The sequence below is a fragment of the Doryrhamphus excisus genome, chromosome 13 (assembly GCF_030265055.1).
Source record: "Doryrhamphus excisus isolate RoL2022-K1 chromosome 13, RoL_Dexc_1.0, whole genome shotgun sequence".
Classification (NCBI taxonomy): domain Eukaryota; kingdom Metazoa; phylum Chordata; class Actinopteri; order Syngnathiformes; family Syngnathidae; genus Doryrhamphus; species Doryrhamphus excisus.
This window is the reverse complement of record NC_080478.1, coordinates 9018255-9040524: the sequence shown is the minus strand read 5'-3', so window position 1 is coordinate 9040524 and position 22270 is coordinate 9018255. Positions and strand designations below refer to the sequence as shown.

At 38.8% G+C, this 22270-nt stretch overlaps 2 protein-coding genes across 2 annotated transcripts; both read left to right on the top strand.

Moving 5' to 3' along the window:
* The first annotated feature begins 636 nt into the window (after positions 1-636).
* grhl3 (grainyhead-like transcription factor 3) lies at positions 637-13593 on the top strand. The gene is made up of 15 exons (XM_058091064.1): positions 637-779; positions 2651-2825; positions 2899-2963; positions 3296-3545; positions 3625-3864; positions 4658-4769; positions 4860-4954; positions 6347-6505; positions 6586-6661; positions 8206-8330; positions 8969-8994; positions 9912-9997; positions 10091-10176; positions 10254-10318; positions 12725-13593. Exons 1-15 carry the CDS (start codon positions 763-765, stop codon positions 12840-12842), a joined length of 1695 nt encoding a protein of 564 aa, XP_057947047.1. The 5' UTR covers positions 637-762; the 3' UTR covers positions 12843-13593.
* A 1657-nt stretch (positions 13594-15250) lies between these two features.
* cldn23l (claudin 23-like) lies at positions 15251-21934 on the top strand. The gene is made up of 2 exons (XM_058089904.1): positions 15251-15750; positions 20084-21934. The coding sequence occupies exon 2, from the start codon at positions 20163-20165 to the stop codon at positions 20889-20891; it is 729 nt and encodes a 242-aa protein (XP_057945887.1). The 5' UTR covers positions 15251-15750; positions 20084-20162; the 3' UTR covers positions 20892-21934.
* The last annotated feature ends 336 nt before the right edge of the window (positions 21935-22270 follow it).

Here is a 22270-nt window from a genome sequence, read left to right as displayed (position 1 = left end):
ACATAACCTGTGAATAATCCTACACTTTTCTACACTATTTTCAATTTTTTCTGCCAATTTTTACTCAGTTTTACTACAATTATTACGATTATTTATTTATTTATTGATTGATTATAATTATTATTTTCTCTACTGTTTGTAAATGTTGTTTATTTGTATACATTTACATGCTTTTATTTATATTTTTATGCTTTTATTTGTAACATTAACAATTGCTATAGCATGTCAGGAAAGATAATGTATTTCCCTTTCATTTTGCTGCAACAGTATAAAACAATACATTGGTAGAGTATGTAGTACTGACAAAGAAAAAGTTGCATGCATTGCACCAAAACTGCAGTCAGGGTGGGGGGTGTTGGTGAAAAATGAAACTTTAAATGTTTTTTGTTTTTTTTTAACAAAGTTCCAGGATCCTTCTAAAGCAATTTCACACCTTTCTTTTATGAGAGCCCCCATAATGACATTCATGCAAGCACGCTCCTTGTCTTGCAAAGTGCTTGCACGGTTTCTCCCAGGCACGGAGGGGGTTAATGATCCTCCACCTGTCCTATCAGACACCTGTCTTGGAGGCGTGTCTGCCAATCAGAAATGAGAGCAAGCCGGTGCTGCTTGTATAAATATCATGCGGGCTCCGGTTCAGAGGGAATCAAAATACTGAAGTCATTGGCGTGTCGCTCAGTGATTCTCTCAAACACAAACTACTGAAAAAAAAAAAAAAAACGCCTCAAAGGAACCTTATCCCAACTCACTTGGACTGGAGACATGACCAAAGAGACTGAGTAAGTATTCATGTCACTTTTATCCATGAGTTTTAAATGATAGATTTGAAGATGATGGGCCCTAGCTGTCCGCCCCCCCAATCTTCTTAGGTTCTGCAATGAAACCCCATGTGAAAGATGCTTGCTTTAAAAGAGAGGATGGGAAACTGATATTATGGGATAGTTGGGTCTGTGCTTGCCTGTTGTCACTCACCTAGAGGCCAAGAAGCACAAAAGGACGCCAGGAAATAGGAGGTGTTGGATGCAATGACGGCATATAATGCATTGAATTACATAATGGGGGTTGGGTAAGGGGGGGAAATACTAGAAGACCCCCAGCCCTGCCTCCCACTCTTAATGTGAGAATTTGCACTGCTCTAATATGTGCTGTTTAGATGCTAGCAGCAGGTGCACCTCAGCGCAAATAGTCCAGCCAGGAAGTTGAGACCACCTGGGGTCCCCACACCCCCAATTTGCTCATTAAATGAACTGTTTATCCACTGTCAACTGTCACACAAACTCCAAAAGGGTTTTTTTTAAGGATATTTATCCGACGTCACGGTTGGAGTCCCCAAACAAATCCAATCCCGGGATTGTGTTTGGTTCTCTACAAACAAGACAGGATTGAAGAATGCGTGTGTTTGTTTTGCTTTCACTGCAGGAAAAGCACAAAATACAACATCCAGGCATGTTTTGTTGATAGTGGGTGGCCTGTCAACATTTTCAGGTGTAGGATCTTACTAAGCTCGGCTGTTTTGCAATCGAAACCTTTCATGCTCAGGGCCGAGAATCAGGCTTCACTTGTCAGTATGCCATTAATAAATAGGTAGATATTTGTTTTGGGTTGGTTTCACCCCAAATGTACTGAAATACACTATGAAATTGCCATAAATTGTACATAAACAGTACACAGCAGGTATGAATGTATAACATGAACTATAAAGCGTCACTGGTTTTCAAAGTACTATTAAAAAAATAGTGTTAATGATTTAGTTTGTTTCAAACACGTTTAATTAAGTAGCACAATTACAAAAAGGAGGAGGAAGATGCATAACATTTTTATAAATTTCAGCAATTACTGAGAGTTTGTCATTTAAACAAAATTAAATAGGAGAAAGAAAGTTAAATTAATTAATTACAAACATTGTATTACATAGATTTGTAATATAATCAAAATATATTTCATAGTATAAATAATATCAATAAAAATACATGTAAAAAAAGAATGTTAAATGAGAGATAAATACATAAAAATAAATGTAAATAAATAAAGTCATTAAAATTAAATGAAAGATAATATAAATAAATACATTTTAATAATTTTATGTGTCAGTATTGTTCGATTCTTGCCCCGCCCCGCTTTTACTCTTTTAACTGTGTATTAACAAATGAATGTTGTATTTTGGTGTGTCTTCTACTCTGTTTAATTGCTTTTATTCAACTCCATTCAAGCGAAAGTGTCTTTGAGTATTTTGAAAAGCGATATATATATATATTGATATAAATAATATCAATAAAAATACATGTAAAAAAGAAATTTAAATGAGAGATAAATACATAAAAATAAATAAAGTCATTAAAATTAAATGAAAGATAATATAAATAAATAGAAAATAAATTTTAATAATTTTATGTGTCAGTATTGTTCGCTTCTTGTGTTCAACATGATGATTTATTTTGACTTTAATATAATATATGTTTGGGGTCTGCCACCAATTATTTTTTAGCAATTATTTTTCATATATTAAGGTCATTTTTTTTGTCCTGAGTACCCCTTGATGAAGCCAGCGTAACACCAATGGCACTCGTATCACAATTTGAAAATCGGTGCCTTACAATATTTTACTCTCCGACCCTGATCTAAAAAATCCATTCTTGTATTCCTGGTGTAGGACTCTGGGAGTGGTCTTTCAGAGCGAGAACTTCAACTACCGTTTCAACACAAACTACATCATGGACCCTTGGTCCTACCTGGAGAACACCATGCCAGAGGAGAACCTGTCCAAACCCAGACTGCACCCGGGGGACGACTTAGCAGCCATCACCATGCTTTATGAACAATGCAAGGTAAGTCTTTAGAATAATGAAGCTTTAATTGGGTTATTGTCTCTTCAGATTGAACATAATGTTATTCTTTCAGAGTCATAAGGAGCCAAAGATTAGCGCCTGCAATCGAAACAGTAGCATCTGCAAAGCAACAGAGAGGTAAGAGCTCATTAGAAACTAACGAGAAAATAGAGAGAGAGTGGTAATCCTCAAATCAAACACACCCCCAATGGATTACTGTTTACCTCTCCGGTCTTCTCCGTCAGCAGCTCTCTTAAGATAGACAATAAAGCTCCCTCCTTGTGTCCCCACTGAGCCCCTTACCCTTAGTGTTGCCCATGTTGGGGCTGGGTGAGGCTTGAACCCATTGTGGGCCCGCTAATGTTTGAGAAACTCAAACAAGACTTGGATTAAGACACAAAAAGTACCCACCCCAGACTGAAGTGTGTATGCGCAGAGACACATGACAGATGATTGTCTTTGCCGCTTAGGACCAATGACCTGGTTTCTTCGGAGACGTCCGCTAACGTCATGAAGATCCTCTCCGACAGCGTCCCAGCCAGCTACTCATTAGAGGTGCTGGGACCCAAGCAGAGTCCATCCCTGCCACCCAGCGCTGACACCTACGCGACCTTGACCAGTGTTGCAGCGGACACCGACAAGCAGGAGCTCAATATCATCTTTGACTCTTTGCTGCAAAAGTGGCCTGAGACCAGTACTTTCCCTGACCCCAGTGCAGAGGTACCAAACATCTCCAGAGGATTAAAGTCCAAACTGGTTTCATTGCTGTGCCTAACATGTTATTTTATGTGGTTCTTAGACTCTGACCTACAACGACCCATTTCCTGAGGACCACTCCAGTCCCGTCTACTCTGGCTCCTACACCGGATCTCCACCTGAGAGATACAGGAATGAGTTCCAGTTCTCCCTGGGCGCTCCTGCGGCGTCACCTTACAAATCCAGCGAGTTGCCAATGGTGTACTTGAACAAGGGGCAGTTCTACCCCATCACCTTGCAGGGCGTGGACAGCAGTGCCTGCATCACCGCGACTAAAGTCAAGGTAATTTGGTCAAATGGTCAAATAATGGGCGGCACGGTGGTCGAGTGGTTAGTGCGCACAGACCTCACAGCTAGGAGACCAGGGTTCAAATCCACCCTCGGATTTGAAATGCATGCGTGGGTTTTCTCCGGGTACTCCGGTTTCCTCCCACATTCCAAAAACATGCTAGGTTAATTGGTGACTCCAAATTGGAGATTGTCCATAGGTATGAATGTGAGTGTGAATGGTTGTTTGTCTATAAGACAAACTATGAATGTGAAGTTCTTGTGTTTCAAGTACATGGGCCAGACGTGGCCGTCAAAGAGGCCGGGGGGTCTGGTACCGTGTAGTTCCTTGAGCACCTCCTCTTTTTGCATTGTGCCCTGTGATTGGCTGGTGACCAGTCCAGGGTGTACCCCGCCTCTCGCCCGAAGACAGCTGGGATAGGCTCCAGCACCCCCGTGACCCTCGTCAGGATACGCGAAAATGAATGAATGAATGAATGGTCAAATAATGGATGGTGGACCCTACCATGGGACCAGGTCCTGGTGACTAACACACTGGGCAGATCGTACCACTTCTGTTATATATCTGAGTTGACACGTGCAAAAGCAACAAAACAAGGAGTGGGGGAAGGTGCGGTGTTTTTTTTTTTTAAACAACACAAGGTGACAATCTTTTCTTTGTCAAGCCCATAAGAAGGGATGAATATACACAATCATCTTACAGCAAATAAGTGACGATAATAAACAGAAAGGAAGGATTTGGAGTGATGAAAGACGTTCAATTCTCTTCTATGTTTCTCCAACCACAGACGGTGGTGATGGCTGTTTTTGAGAATGACAAAACCCCGGAAATGCAGCTCCGCTTTTGGAACCACTGGCACGCACGTCAGCCAACTGTCAAGCAAAGGGTCATTGACATCGGTATGCGATGCAAAATCCACCTGCGCGGTACAGCGAAGTGTTCCCAGAAACCTCACCCAACTTGCTCTTTTTTTCCTTTTCTTGTCACAGCGGACTATAAGGAAGTGTTCAGCGGCATTAGCAACATCGAAGAAGTCGCCTTCAATGCCCTCTCTTTCGTATGGAACCCCAACGAAGAAGCCAAGGTAAACCTTATTGTTAATATGGACAGGTGACTGACCTAGGAGTTAAAAAAAAAAAGACATAGAGAAAGACAAGGAGTGGTTGAGGAGGGAGAGAAAGAATCCAAGAAATGTGTTTGGCCCTGAGGCTCAGTCACCACCGCAAAGGCCAAATCTTTGTGTCCCAAAGGCGCTGAGGTGGGTGGGGCTGCAAAAAAAAAAAAAAAACCTGCTGCAAGCAGGAAAGGAAGACATCATGTACAGGAAATGAAGAAGTTGGGGCTGTTTAGTAGAACAAAATGTAGTCTTTTCTGTCCCTCCGGATTAAAATTCCCCAATGTTTATTCCCTATAAATCTACACCTTCCTCATCATTACTTTTGTATCAATAATTAAGTTTTGTAATTGTAATGGTAATGGTTTAATTTCATTTGAACATGCATCAGATTACAATTGAATGCATCCCATAATCAGTTCACAGTTCCACATGTCCAAAAGGAGTAGGAAGAAGCAAAGCTTATTAAATCCTACCCCTCCATCTGGTACTTTTACAATCAGTAACTGTTACATTTGTTCACTTCCTGCTTTCCATAATACAGTTTAAGGTTTTTTTTTTAATGACCATCCAATGCCATAATGTGTACCATAGTAAGTGTCAATATAGTGATATATATAGCACATCATGACTGGTTCAAGACTCTTCATCCTTGTATTTAGCAAACATCAACTGCTTGTATTGTTTCTTGAATTGGCTCATCGTTGTACATTGTTTGAGGTCCTTACTCAATCCATTCCATAGTTTGATTCCACATACTGAAATGCTATGGCTAGCATAACGTAGTCCTAGCATAGAAGTGTTTCAAATGTAGTTCTTCCCTGAGATCATATTTCTCCTCTCTTGTAGAGAAGTATTGGATGACATTTTTAGGTAATTGGTTGTTTTTAGCCTTATGCATTATTTTAGCTGTTTGAAAAAGTATTTGTGATTTTAGAAATAAGGAGTTAGTATGTTTTCTGTAGGCGGCATTATGAATTATCCTTACTGACCTTTTTTGCAGTATGAGGCATTGAAAAGTGGGATCATGGTATTTTCCCCCATAAAAGGAAGAAATAGATTACAAAAACTGTAATCAAAACAATACAGAATAATAAGTTTGTTTGTACTGTGATTGAATAATTTGGTAATATGCACTCAAAACTTCCCGGAATGCAATTTTCTCTTAGAGCACAGATGAGCAAAGATTCCAAAGTGAAAGTAAATTACAATTGAAAAACAGACAAACTCAAAAGCTATACGTTGGCCTCCCGTAATGTTATCCTAAGCTCACAGGACCTGAAAGCTGTCATCACCAGTGAGCACACGCGTGATGCCATCAACGAAAAAAAAAGCAGATAACACAAACGGTCCGTCCCACAGGTGTTCATCGGCATCAACTCGCTAAGCACGGACTTCTCATCGCAGAAGGGTGTGAAGGGCCTGCCCCTCAACCTCCAGATTGACACGTACGACTTCAGCTCGGGAAGCAATCAGCTCATACACAGAGCCGCTTGCCAAGTCAAGATTTTCTGCGATAAGGTACGTCAACTGTGTAACACGCGTACGTATATCAACGTACGGGTATTTTTTTTTTCCCTAACTCATTTTTGCATCCTTAGGGGGCCGAGCGGAAGATGCGTGATGAGGAGAGGAAGAGGACCAAGAGGAGGGGGAAGACAGCCAATGATGCCAATGGTACGAGTGACAAGCTCATTGTAATGAAAAGTTATTTATTTAGGAAATACCACCTCAAGTCAACAGGGGCCCAAAATGGATGGTTTTTATTGGGTCACCATCACAAAGATAATTCTATTTATAAACTCAATTTTTGTCATATGTTTATGATTGATTAGTAGAGTCATACATTTATGTGTAAATTTATATTATGGTAATACATGATATATTTTAGTATATTAGGTCATCATGGGCAGAAAAAGTAAAGTCAATAAAATGTATTGATATTTTTGTGACAAATATACAAACATAACACATTTATTATACAAGTGGTCCTAAATTATTATTTTTTAAATACTAAATTAAATGAAAAACTGAAATTTGGCCCAGAAGTAACTCGTTCCAGTGGAAGAATACACTACAAATCGTCCCTCACAATATAATGGTTTGATTATCGTTCCCTTACTATATAGCATTTTATCAGAAATCAATTAATTAGTAAATTATCGTTACTTTGTGGTAGACTATGGTCAGGGTCATTGACACAAAATTTGTCAGTAATGACACAAAACATTCCTGAACACTGCATGAAATCAGCTCTGGCATGTTCGATTTAAACAAAAAGTTCTCCTCCCAGTCCGTGTGGAAGTGGTAAGTTTTTGGCCTCCTAAGTTTAGAAGAAATACATTTGAGGCTAACAGGTAGTAGCCCCTGCAGTTTGGGAGCTGCGCAATGTGAAAAAAATAATACAAGTATAAAGGTGACTATCAGCGTGTTATTTCATGTCTAGAGTACTCTAATAATGTTAAAATTCAGAAAGTATGGAACCCAAAAGTTTGCTTGTACACAAATCAAAAATAGATTTTTAGACTATTTGTAGTTAAATTAACATTGTATAATTATATAAAAAACATGAAATATATATATATATTTATATTTTATGATAATATATAAATACATATAAAAAACATACCTCCGATTATCAGAAAATTACATAAATCACAAATCACTCTTTAATACTACATTTGACTGCTAGCTTGCTAAAGTATCCTTGAACATGTTAAAGGATCTGCTTCTATGAAAGTGACAATAATAATTACACAGTGTAGTGGTCAGCGCTAGTACTTAGGATTTTATCATTTATTATGTGTAATTTTAATATTTGAATATTTTTTGACTGTAAACAATATTTTAAACATAACATTTATTTATTTATTTATGCATTTTATTTATTTATGCATTTTATTTATTTTTGCAATTGAGTATCATCTACTTTTACTTGATGAATCCTGTGGTTTCTAGTCTAGTTTCGAGTCTAGTGCCTAAAATACAGCTCAAGAACCAAAACCAAGACATTTGGTTCCTGTCTAGGATCTGTATTGTTACAACAGTGACATATATTTTACATAAACTAATATCATAAAATAGAATACATGAATTCATTGTTGAATTCATGTTGTTCAATTCATTATCAATAAAATGGAGCCTGAGGTTAGGAAAGCTTATGTCAATTTCTTTCCATTGCTGGCCTCGCATCCATTGGAACATTTCTGTTTGATTCCCAGCTAACAAGTCCTTAGTGAGCAGTTCCATGGGCAGTGACTGCACCTTCTTCCAGACCATGGAAGACCACATCACTCAGCCAGTCCTGTTCATCCCAGAAGCACATCTATCCAGCTTTCAGCGCATGGTAGGCCTACCATCTTATTATTAATAATCATCATAGTACCGCCTCTTGCGTGAGTCATAATCCCGGCCCTTCATTCATCCCTGAAGGCAACAACCTGGGCACGGGACATGGAGAAAGTGGGGTGGGGGGGAGTGTGGGAAAGTATGCAGTGGGAAAAGCTGTCTGCCTGGGAAAAGAAGGGAGGGGAAAGTGAGGTGAAACGCTAATTGGAGTCGAAACCACCAAGCCCGAGCGAGTGCAAAGCAATGGGGGCCTCCCTACCTGGCACATCAGCGGCGTCCTTACATACACACACTAATACGCGTCACCCTCATCTTATTTCTCACACACACACACACATGATGAGCTTGTAGTCGTTCTGTTCAGACAAGCCACAGTTCCCACACACTGCGGAGTTTATGAATTATATAAGTATGTGCAAATGATGAAACCTTGAAGGCTTTTCATTGCAATCAATGCAGCGGAAGCATCTCAAAGCATTATTACCCTGGTGAGGAGAGGTTATGGGAAATGCAGTATTTTTGCAGCGATAACATTCCTTTATGAAGACATTACAAACACACAATGGTGGCATGAAGGGCATTAAGCAATGTGTTTATCGGTTTTCTAATCAGATCTTTTTGTCCTTCTTTCTGCAGGCCACACCTATGGACGACAATGAAAGGTAAGCATCTGCTTCTTGTGGAAGCTCCAATAAGAAAGGGGTGAAATAGGGGTTTCCAAGCTTAGGTTTGAGGGACCAAATAGGTCATGGGGTTGATTTGTGTTGTTTATCAGAGTATTATCGTCAAACTAGAACACAGTTTCTTGTTTGTTGTGGTATTTAGCATTAATGTATGAATGGCGTACAGGATGTCGATTCTAAAGACAATACAATACAATTAATTTGTGATGTCGTCATTAATTAATCACAGTTAATCTCAACAAAATTCTGTCCTTTTCTATCAGGTTACGGCATACACAAACAGATTAGGGTATTTCTTGAACTCAAGCATGATCAATGTCTTGAAAACATTTTTCGAGTGTGGGGTTGGCAACACCACTTGCTAATTTAGCTCGTTATTGCCTTAAACGTTGATACAGGTGACAATCAAATATATGTAAGTAACCGTTGTTGCTAGCCTCAATGTTACACTGACGTCACTCAAGTATCTCGTATATCAGTTGTGGGGTGAACTCGGTGAACTAAAAAAAAAATCAATGAAAGTAATTAATAACTGTAATTAATTAATTAATACAATTGGGTCTCTGATTTTAAGTCTTTGGTCCGAAGGATGGGTTCTCAGCTGGGACCCACATTTTCCCCATTCTCATTAAATATACCCCGAAGTTAAAATAGCCTTCTTCGCTTCAAAACCTATAGTTCAGACAATCGGAAAATTACATTCAATTATAAATATTTTATATATGAATATTTGAAATATTTTTATGTAATTTTCTGTAATGTAATATATATATATATTATAAATATATATATTTTATGTTTTTTTTAATAATGATACAATGTTAATTTAACTACAAATAGTCTAAAAATCTTTAAAAATCTTTAAAAATATTAAAGTATTGTCCTTTTATTTCCAGAAGTTCTCTGAAGAGGTTGTATTCCGATCGAGAGCAGAACGGCTCTCCATCCAGTAAACAAGCCCGCAGAGAAGATTCCCAAAGAGGTAAGCAGAAACTTTATCATGTTTTTTTTTTTTTTTTTTTAACTAATCAACTTGATTTGACTTTTTGGTGTCGTTCGCCCTCTCCAACATCAGTTCTGCTGTACGTGAGGACAAGCACAGAGGAGGTGTTCGACGCTCTCATGCTGAGCACGCCGACGCTGTCCGGCCTACGAGAAGCGGTGAGTATCTGACGTGGTTGCGTGCTATTAACAAATACGTTCTGCTCTTAACTCATCGTGTCTTATTCCTCGCTCAGATTTCAGAAAAGTACGGCATGCAAGAAGACACCATTGGGAAAATTTACAAGAAATGCAAACGAGGGTAAGCAGACTTTTGACTCCATCGGAACCCGCATAATGACTTCACGCTTCCTTGACATAATCTCATGTTGACAGACCGGGTTGGTAGGTTGCTTGGTTGGCTCGGGCTCGTGGAATGTGTTAACTACAGCTCCCCCCCTTCAGGAAAAATATGACTAAGGGAGGATATAAATATTGCAAAAGTCCTGTCGATGAATCACCGATGATTGTTGATCAGTCGATGTGTTTCCATTACCGTCAATCAGCAGGTTTTCCATTCAATTTTCTATCAATCAAAGAGTGACGAATAGGAATAGTCATTTGCAGATTTCAGAAACCAAGCTCTAACGTAAAAAGAATGAAAAAAAGACAGACGTCTCACTCTGAGAGATATTTACATGAGTTTTTTTCCTCGTCGCCACCACAGGGCCAGTAGCCAACGCTATAACAGGTTGAGTTACATTCTCCTGGTAATTCCCTCCCCTCCTCACCCTCTTGTCTTCAATCAACCTTGTCCCCTGCAGGCGGAGCACATGAGCGGGCCGCTAATTCACTCATTAAAGTCTTTAAAGCCTTTACGGGTTTGGGCTGAGGTAAAAACAGGTGGACGAGGAGGAGGAGGAAGAGTCAGACTGTCCTGATTTATGAAGCAGGAACTGATGCCAGATATAGATACTGTGTTTTTCCGACCGAGAATGTCCCGCCATGTCAGACGACAGATTGGGTAAAGTCCTCGCTGCAAACAGTAAAATCCAAGCATGATTAAATATTTAAAATCAGGGTTTAATAAAACAACATTTGATGAACAAGGCAGGTGTGATTACCAGGAAATTGTTAGGGTGTTTGCAAATTACTTTTCTTAAGTAATATGTACAAAAGTACAAGAGAATGTCTTATCTTGGTGTATTTTTTGTTTATTTTAAGAAGTATAGTTCAGATTTTAACACACATACTTTTGATGAGCAAATTGTTCTGACAAAATATCTTAAAATCTGCATTGATTTCATGTTTTGTGGCCTCAAAGTCTGAAACAACACGCAATGTTAGACAAGATTAAATTCAAAATTAAAATATACTATTCTAAAAAAAACTCCACAAAAAAATCTGCAAATACTCAATAATTAAGTCAAATGAATTTTAAAAATAATATTAAATAAATAATAATTAAAATCATCAATCAAAATCATAAATATAAAATAAAAATAAACTATTAAATAAAATAATTAAAACCTTACTGGGAATGCTTTAATTTTTGCAGAGGCGCGTACATATTTGCTTGAATCACAAGTAATACATGGCGTTAATTAGAAGCAGGTGATAATTGGAGAAAAGCTCAGAAATTTGAAAAGTCATTATCGTATAGTTAAAAAATTAACTTACCATGCATAATGACTTTTAGAATTTAACCATGTGCTTAAAAAGAGATACATTTTTCTTCTCACTTTCCAATACATTCCAAATATACAAAAGTAGATTTTTAAAACTTGAATAATGACTCAATATGAGGCTCCGAAATGTAAAAAGTCATTATTGAAGTTAAAAAATTGGCTTGTTGTGTATTATGACTGGTCACGTTTAGCCATGTGAGGTTTTTTGGTCTTTATTATGCACTCCAAAATTGTACATTGTACATAACAAGTTACATTTTTTTTTAACTTGAATAACGACTAAATATGAGGCTCCAAAATGTAAAAAGTCATTATTGAAGTTAAAAAATTGGCTTGTTGTGTATTATGACCATATAGCCATGTGAGTTATTTTTTTTGTCTTTATTATGCCCTCCAAAATTCTACATTGTACATAACAAGTTACATTTTTATTTTTAACGCACGGCGGTCGAGTGGTTAGCGCACAGACCTCACAGCTAGGAGACCAAGGTTCAATCCCACCCTGGGCGATCTCTGTATGGAGTTTGCATGTTCTCCCTGTGCACGCGTGGGTTTTCTCCGGGTACTCCGGTTTCCTCCCACATTCCAAAAACATGCTAGGTTGGCGACTCCAAATTGTCCATAGGTATGAATGTGAGTGTGAATGGTTGTTTGTCTATATGTGCCCTGTGATTGGCTGGCGACCAGTCCAGGGTGTACCATGTCTCTCGCCCGAAGACAGCTGGAATAGGCTCCAGCACCCCGACCGCGACCCTCGTGAGGAAAAGCGGTAGAAAATGAATGAATGAATGAATGACTGAGAAAGTGAAAAGGAAAATGTTATTCTCTTTGACAAAACAGTGATTTTTAAAATCAAACTTATTACACGACTCAGCAGCAATAGAACCAATGTTGCAGTAGTAGTATGGATCAAACAGCATTAATCCAGCTAATGAGTTTCACGCCAATAACCAACTAGCGCAACCGACATGGCGGTCGACTATTCATACCGATGATTTCTTTCCTGACTTTTTCTGATAGAAGTTCTTTTATTTCCACAGGATTTACGTCAACATGGACGACAACATCATCGAACACTACACCAACCAGTCGGCCTTCCTCATTGAAATGTCAGAGGCGGTCAGCGGCCATTTCCAGGTCACTCTCATCGAAGTATGACTCCACTCCAGGATCACAGCTGTCTCAAAAGCACTACGCCATCAGTACCAATCATACAAAAAAAACCCAAAAACGCCAGCTGTGGACTGACCAACTTCAACAAGAGACCTGGACTTAACTGACCTTTCATTTTTTCGTAAATGTTGTCGTTATTTTTGTACATACATGCTGTATCACCCTCTTGGTTTTTAATTGATATAATATTTGAAGCATTTATGATGTTAACCTTGTACATACTTGTTTGTAAATAGATTTTAATATGACAGTGTTTTATTCGTTCAATTCATTTTGCGCTATGTATTTCAACTGAACGCAGAGCTCTGTAAGCATGATTCACAGGGCGTTTTTTTTTTTATTTTTTTTTTTCAGCATATAGCATTAGCAGGTTTGCTATTCTCGCTGCTTTAAATGTACCCGTTATTTCCTTTAAATGAATTTTCGGGGTGTTTTGTTTTTTATCATTGTTTTAAAACGCCTGCTAGTAATGTTTCTCACTGCCGCCTTCTTCTCGTAGGTTCCTGGTAGTTTCACAACATCTTTCATTCAGAAACAAACGTCACACATTTCCCTCCGTAAAACCACACAGAGTTAGTATTGGTGATCATTTTTAGCCCAGTAAACTGTGGACATTTCCTGTTTGTTTGTTTGTTTTGTTTGGTGTAAGTACAGTGAGTTTTACTGGAAACAGTACGACTGCCTGTGGATTTTCATGGTATGGATGTAACGTGTATGTCTTTTTTTTTTTTTTTTTGCTTCTTCATATATTACGCATCATTTCAAAGCGAACATGTATCCCTGTATATTTCATTATCAAACCAAATTGGCAATTGTGGTTGCATTGTGGTCACACCTTGCCCATTTTTTTGTAAGAAAATAAACAAAAGTGCATAAAAATTTGTGGTTCATTATACTTGCATTTAAACATCAAGTTGAAATATTAGTCAATTAAAAACACAACTGACGACAAAACACAGAAAGTTCACAGGACGTTCTTCATGTGTATTATTATTATTTAATAGCTGTAGTCACTGTAACTAACTATTTTAAAGTTGTGACCATCACACTACCACCACCATATTTTACTGTGGGCAGAAGTAATGGGACACACGCCTTCCGAAAAGTTAAACTTTTGTCTGGTCATACCACAGAATATTTTCCCAAAAGGTTTTGGAGCTGATCAGAATTTTTTTGGCAAAAGTCTTTTTATTCAGCAGTGGCTTTGGTCTTGGAATTCTGCCATGCAGGCCGTTTTTGCCCAGTGTTTTCCTTATGGTGGAGTCATGAAGACTGGTCTTAACTGAGGCAAGTGAGGCCTGCAGGTCTTTGGATGTTGTTGTGGGGTCTTTTGTGACCTCTTAGATGAGTTGTCGCTACACTCTTGGGGTCATTTTGGCAGACCAGTCACTCCTGAAAAGGTTGTGTTTTTGCCATTTGTGGATGGTGGCTCTCACTGTGGTTCTCTAGAGTCCCAAAACTTTAACAATGGCTTTTTTTTTAACTATTTCCAGACTGACAGATCTCAATTACTTTGTTTCTGGGAGCAGGTTTGGATTTTTTCATTGAAAAACTGCATCTTGTGTTCAGTTGCGTTGTTATTGATGAAAATGTACATTTATTGGTGAGCTGAAACAACAAAAAGGGGTCAGACACGTTTTCACACGACTGAATATGATTTCAACTCTATGCGAGTAAAATTTTATTATTTTTCCTCATAACATTACAAGATTATTCCCCCAAAAATTGTACTTTTATTTCTCCTTAGAGTACAACTTTTTCCTCTTAATATTTTGACTTTATTTTCATAAAATTGCAGCAGTTTTTTTTCATTTCTGTGTTTTTTTGTTAGTGTTCCAGCTATTTCAACTTCATCCATTCATTCATTCTAGTTTTATGAATCATATAAGTGTATATTTCAAGAAAACTTCAGTGTTTGCTCTTTTTTCACATTTTTGCTGTTTGTTTAATTTTCCCAATTGTGACAATTGTGACTTTCATAGTATTTATATTATATCTATTAATACTTTATTTCCATGATATGTATTTTTTTTAGGAATCAATTAAGTGCGATAAACGAGGGATTACTGTATTATAAATCAGGCCACTACCTCAATATGCATCTGCGTTTAAAATAAATGAATAAATTACCTTGATGCATTGTACTCTTTGTCTATCGAATCTGTATCACTGATACCAACCTGAATTTTACGCAGTATGAATATTCATTCATTCATTTTCAACCGCTTATCCTCACAAGGGTCGCAGGGGTGCTGGAGCCTATCCCAGCTGTCTTCGGGTGAGAGGTGGGGTACACCCTGGACTGGTGGCCAGCCAATCACAGGGCACATATAGACAAACAACCATTCACACTCACACTCATACCTATGCCAGCCAATCACAGGGCACCAGTATGAAGATCAGAAAGCAAATCTGTGGTACTGCTAGGTACTTGTACCACAATTAGATAACCAATGCGCGATACAACATGGATTCCAATACCAAAGTAGGCGACAACAACGCTCTGCAAAGATCTATCATGTACATGTCTATCTGTGATATTTAGTTTTCATGCAGCTCTCTGAAAAATGGGTCTCAGGAGACAAGCTCCATTCTTTTTCCCTATTTGGCTAGACTGGCATAGGCGGACAAGCACTCGATACAACACAGAAGTCCTTTAGCAAATCAAAGAGAGAACGCACGTACACACACGCTCTCTCTCTCTCTTGCAGAAGGTGAGACAGAGATAGCAAACGGGACGAGAGACAGCCAAGCAGTAGCGGAAAGGGGGAGAGGGGAAAAAAAAGACAAGGACAATCAGAGGCATGGAGACAGAAAAGAGGGAGGCAGGTGCTAGTAAGGAACTGCAGCAAGGCAGCTTTGGAAGCTGCAGAGCCATAAACGCCACCGAATGGTAAGTAAGCGCATGCTTGCATATATTATAACCGACCTGACATATGCAATATGCACATTGCCATTCAACCATGCACCATTCTGCTATCATTACATCTCAGAGTCATTGGATATCATTTCTGTTGTCGACATGACACCGCTCTGTGACAACAAAGTGGTGTCACAGGTATCCTGGTAGGTGCTCGTAAAAAAAAACAAAAAAAACAGGCACCACATTCCTTACTGCTAAATGAAGGTGATACTTTGCGTGTCACTAACATTTAATTCCCACCAGGCGCTGATGAGGTCCTGACAGACGTTTTTTTTTTAAACTGTCAACTTCTCTCACGTCCGTATCACGTCATTGTATGAAAAGAAGCTTTCAAATTATTTTCACAACGTCAGCATACATTACTGTTCACATGGGCGCAAAAGGCAATCGGTATGTGCAGAGTGAAATATTCCACTCATGGGAACATTCGACTGTTGTTGGGGTATACCTCTATACACCTGTCACACAAGGAAGTATTATTATTATTAATATGGTTATTATCGTGGTTGTATGCATGTGCCCTGTGATTGGCTGGCAACCAGTCCAGGGTGTACCCCGCCTCTCACACAAAGTCAGCTGGGATAGGTTCCAGCATAACCCCTAGGTAGTATAAGTGGCTTAGAAGGCGGCTCAATGGATGTAATTATTGTGTTAATTATGGTATATTAAGTTATTATTCTGTTATAATTTTTTTTATAATTAAATTTTTTTTAATTTTAAAAATTTGTTTTATACTTGATCATTGCTAAGCCACTTATCATGTCTAAACATGTAATGTTAAGCATGCCTGAAACAAATAAAACCATGATCAAGAGGTGTAAAAAATACTAACATTCTACTCAAGTTAAAATACAAATAGTAATTTCTAATGAAGTAATTATACAATATAAGTAAAGTGCATGTCTAAAACGTCAGAAAAATTAATCAAAATGACATTTGTGGTCAAATGCCATGCCAACATACCTCTGCAATACCTCAACATTTTATAATCATAACATAAATGATTAATGACTTATGAAAAATGTGTTGTAATGTAAGTCCCGCCCACACCCATGTCAATACGTTTTATTTAGTGGCCGCCATGTTTTTCAACCAATCTTGTTCAAATTTCACACACAAGTGCTTCTCGGCCTCATAAAGGTGTGTGACAAATTTCGTAGTGATGCGCCTAAACACCTTACGGTTATATTGAACTATGTGAGAAATTTCAAGTTCAGCATTGGGGTTTAAAAACAGCGCCACCTTGTGGTGTATTTGTCCGGAAAAGAATAGCACACAAATAGGGGTGCATGTTTTGCCAAATTTTTACCTTTTTAATTGTAGCCGTTCAGTAGTAGAAGAGTTAGTTTAAGTGAATAAATATTGTAGTATGAAAAAAACATGCAAAAATTTCAGTAGTAGATTACTATTTGTCTTATATACAGTACCCACTTTCCAATGAAATACCTCACTGGAAGGTATACGGACCCCTTCTTATTACTTCATGCTGCGTGTACAGTCACTCTCATTGCAGAGCTACTATTATAGAAATATTCCAATAAATGTATCATCGACCCCAAATGCTACGTATAAAAATATGCAACTGTTTAACCCCCCTTCAGCATTCCTATGATGTTATTCATGGAAAAGGCCATCATGCATATAAGAGACACATAAACGAAAGCGAGGTGGCAAAGTTGTTTAAATGCAAGACTCAAGCACGACTATTTATATTATTATAATAAAAAAACAGCATCTTATTGTGTTTGAGTGTGTCGGTGGCTTGTTTTGGTGTCTGTCTGTGTCTTGGCGCCGTCCTCGAGGGTATTCCAGGATTCCTAATACAGCCACTCTGCATTCAGACGCTGTCCTGACATTATTACTAAAATGGACTAAAGCCTTCCAAGGTCATTGCTGGAGATCAATTGTCAGGCTTTGAGGGAAGACGTTACACAGTCCACTCAAATGCACAAGTTAATGTCTTCATAGATAGGCAATGATGGCTTCCTAACAACTTATATTTAACTTTATCTTTTACAATCTTCTATTCACTGCTACACATTATGGGAACTTGCCTGGTGTACCGAAGCAACTTTCATCCCCATATCAGGAATATGTGTAAAATACACACACACATACGTAGCATTGCTGTAGCATCACTACACATCTTATATAAATATAAATAACCCGGAGTGTTGTCAACTAGTCAGCTAATGTTGCTAATATTTGTGTTCTGTCCCACTGCATAATGTAACACAATTTTCTGTAATATATGGCATCTATTATGTTGGACATGGATAATGTTCACTACAATATTGGTAATGGTAATGGTTTAATTTCATTTGAACATGCATCAGATTACAATTGAGTGCATCCCATAATCAGTTAACAGTTCCACATGTCCAAAAGGAGTAGGAAGAAGCAAAGCTTATTAAATCCTACACCTCCATCTGGTACTTTTACAATCAATTCCTGCTTTCCATAATACAGTTTAAGGTTTTTTTTGTTTTTTTAATAATGCACCTCGTACCGAAGTATGAGGTGATATGACCATCCAATGACATAATGGGTACCATAGTAAGTGTCAATATAGTGATATATATAGCACATCATGACTGGTTCAAGACTCTTCATCCTTGTATTTAGCAAACATCAACTGCTTGTATTGTTTCTTGAATTCGCTCATTCATCCATTCCATAGTTTGATTCCACATACTGAAATTTTATTAATTAAGTGAATATTTAGGAAATAATCAATGCTAATTCATGGTGATGTTGCCTGTCAGGAGGTGTGAGAGGCAGTGGGGACCCTGCTTACAATATTTTGTCAAGGTTGGAGGGTCTGTCAGTGTATTTATTCATGCTTAAGATGCTGGTGCCAGCAACTCATACAGTGGTTTGTACAGATAAATATCACTCCATCTATCACGGTTTTCAAAAATATGCTTTTTTGTCTTCCTACTCCTTTTGGACATGTGGAACTGTGAACTGATTATGTGATGCACTCAATTGTAATCTGATGCATGTTCAAATGAAATAAAACCATTACTATTACCATTACCAATTATGGTCCTTTATCTTCGAGCAAGAAACAATCTTTTTCAGTAACAAACATATATGGTGACTTTACATGTCCTCACAGGGAACTTAGATTCAATTTAATTCAATTCAACACTCAAGCCTCAAGGTTTCAAAGACAACGCACCCTTCATGAGCTCTTGTGATAAATAAAGCCGCACGTTGGGTCTGAGCAGGTTAGTGTCTCGTAGCAACAGAGGCAGGCATCGAACATTCACATTCATGCAGCAGCAGCAGCAGCAGCAGCGACAGTGTAAAGTAAACCTGTTTAAACTGGACGCAGTGTTGTGTTTTTGGTTTCCTGACATCTGCATCAGTTTATATATGAAGAAGTTGCAGTCAAACGAGTGAAGTGGTAATGAAATAAAACCCTCACTGTTGACTGCAAATGACATTTGCGGCGCCCTCTATTTGTTGTGCTTAAAATTGTAACGTACATAGAAGATTAATAACCTTAAAGTTGTATCGTCATTAAAAAAAAAAATGGTTAGTGAATTAGTTGCTAAGATGCTACACTTGATTGCGGGTATGTTTTTCAACCAATCTTGCCCAAATATGACACACACGTGCTAGTCAGGGGGCTGCACGGCGTTCGAGTGGTTAGCGCGCAGACCTCACAGCTAGGAGACCAGGGTTCAATTCCACCCTCGGCCATCTCTGTGTGGAGTTTGCATGTTCTCCCCGTGCATGCGTGGGTTTTCTCCGGGTACTCCGGTTTCCTCCCACATTCCAAAAACATGCTAGGTTAATTGGCGACTCCAAATTGTCCATAGGTATGAATGTGAGTGTGAATGGTTGTTTGTCTATATGTGCCCTGTGATTGGCTGGCGACCAGTCCAGGGTGTACACCGCCTCTTGCCCAAAGACAGCTGGAATAGGCACCCCCCGCAACCCTCGTGAGGAAAAAGCGGTAGAAAATGAATGAATGAATGAACGTGCTAGTCAGTGCCATGACGGCACGTACCACGTACTCACGGCGGTCAAACTTTGGAGTTTAATAACAGCGCCACCATGTGGAGTATTTGTCAAAAAAATAATAGCACATGCAACACAGTAATGATGTATGGTTTGGATCATTTTCAGCCTTTTGTGTTTAGCAGTTCAGGAGTAGAAGAGTTGTCTTACATTGACCAGTATATATACATTCTACATGAAGTGTGTCTATGCTGTAAAACCAGTGGAACTTGAAATGTCTGTTTTACAAAAAAAAAAAAAAGTAAATAATTTTTTTCCCATCCAAAACCAGATGGTTCTTCTTCAGTGTCCCACCATCAGCTACACAAGACATCCCAAAAGCTAGAGACCATATTTGAGGAATCAGGGTTATGCAGACTCCAGCATCCATGGTGATGGGCATCGTCTTCGCCCCCTTGGGACTGGTTCTGCTCTTTACCGCTGCCATCACCCCCCAGTGGAGAGAGGGACAGACCCGTCTGGACTTAGCCAGGCCGGGATCGCTTCTCCGAACTATGACAAAAAGCCACGGATCTGTGGACTCTCTTCTCTTGGTCCGTTCTGATGGACTATGGGAGAGCTGTCTTCAAGTGGAGCATGCAGAGCTGAAGCAGTGCTGGCCAGTCGCGGGTCCCTACCAGCGAGACCGGAGAGTCCGCCTGGCGCAAGGCCTGGTGCTGACCTCCTTGTTCCTGTGCGGCACGGGTATCGTTCTGGCCTGCATCGGCGTCCGCTGTTGGACAGATCTACCACTTCGAGGGGTGGCGGCGACTGGCGGACTCCTGGTGGTGATGGCCGGGCTGCTCAGCATGACGGCTTTGGTGGTGTACACCCACAACCTGGAGAGGCTGGGGATGGGTGACACCCAACAGGAGGCTAACAACACACGCTTCCCGGAGTTGAGCTTGCACCCAGCTGGCTCCCTTTATTTCGGGTGGTTGGGTTCATGTTTACAGGTGCTGGGAGGGGGCGCTCTTGTGTTTAGTTTCAAGCGACCAAAATGCCGAACCTGCCCGGAATTTGCCGCCTGCCCCGCTTGTCGTCGGTGCTCGGTGATTCACAACAAGCCTGACTCAGATATGTATGAAGTCAGCTGTTAAAACAGTGTTATTTTGTTTGGTCTTTCACTTCCATCCAGTAATTCAGTGAACCAGTGCAGTCGCTACTGTTGTTTGTGAACACTTTTCCACCTTTCCGATTTTCAGATTGTTGCAGGACTGAAGACAGATCCTCAAAAGTTGTTGTGGATATGACGTATATCCTCGTGCGGCCTTCTCCAGCCATGCTTTGTACTGTTAAACAAAACATTACTCTGTGTCCAAACTACCTTATCGGCCCAGATATAAGACCACTCTCCTCATGTAACAGCATCTTTCCAGGTCATGGGTGAGTGACGGGAAGAAAAGCTGGCTTGTGGACATTGGTTGTTTTGCATGTACAGAACAACACAACTTTTGTCTTATATTCGGGTCATTAAAGTCAACTTATGTTACTTGTTTACACTTTACACCTGATGTTAAATGTTAAATGAAAATGATGAAAAAAATATTTTGACATAGCAAATTGATTTTATTCTGTGTAAAAAAAAAAATTAAACTCATATATTTGTGCTCGAACATTCTGTATTAAATAAAATGCATTCCAACAATCCTTCATCTTGTGCTTGATTGCAACGTCACTGTTAAAGGAAACATGTTTGGAAATATTCCTACAGTGGGAACACAGAGCTACGACGTGAGTCAGATAATTAGCAGAATGAGGCACATGACGCGAGCCGTTCACAACTTGATGACATTCAATTATTCATGCGGGATGACGAATGTCTTTCTTTCAGAACTCGCTGTTAATATGTCACAAGTGTCAGAAAGAGTTGGTAAGTTTGGTTTTGAATTGGCAATAGACGTGACTTAGAAATGTATTTCATATGTGAAAACAACAATGCTCCATTTTTGTTGCGTTCAGTTGCAATGTCAGGGTGAATGCATGCTCACTGGTTTGCAATGGTGTAAAGTTACATGGTAAAAATAATATTAGGTTTTAATATTACTGAAATACACAGCAACTGCCAGAATTTTACAAACATGAAGATGACTGAAAATGAGTTAACTCCCATTAACACATGGTATTAAATGACAATGTTAATGTTTACATTACCTGATCCAATAATAATGACACACAGTGCTACAAGATTAACCTACTACCTATATAGCAAAAACAAACATCAGAAATTACATTATAGCTAAATTTTAATTATTATTAAATTATGTTTTGATTATTATTAAATAATTATTAGATCAAATATTACATGTATTTGATACATTTTAAAAGAATAAAAAAATAGACTTTAGTTACACCTAAAGATGATGCAAAATATTTGCTGAAAAATGTACTTTTGAACCGCGTTTGTCTTTTAACTACACAACCTTAACCAATACAAGTTATGCAATTACTATATATACTTTCTATACACAGTATATAA

Excerpts from the sequence above, each read along its gene's own strand:
- grhl3 (XM_058091064.1), top strand. Across the intron at positions 6,506-6,585 it reads TCAAGATTTTCTGCGATAAG|GGGGCCGAGCGGAAGATGCG; the intron begins GTACGTCAACTG and ends TTGCATCCTTAG. Across the intron at positions 9,998-10,090 it reads CAGAGAAGATTCCCAAAGAG|TTCTGCTGTACGTGAGGACA; the intron begins GTAAGCAGAAAC and ends CTCCAACATCAG.
- cldn23l (XM_058089904.1), top strand. The coding sequence starts at position 20,163 with ATGCAGACTCCAGCATCCATGGTGATGGGCATCGTCTTCGCCCCCTTG.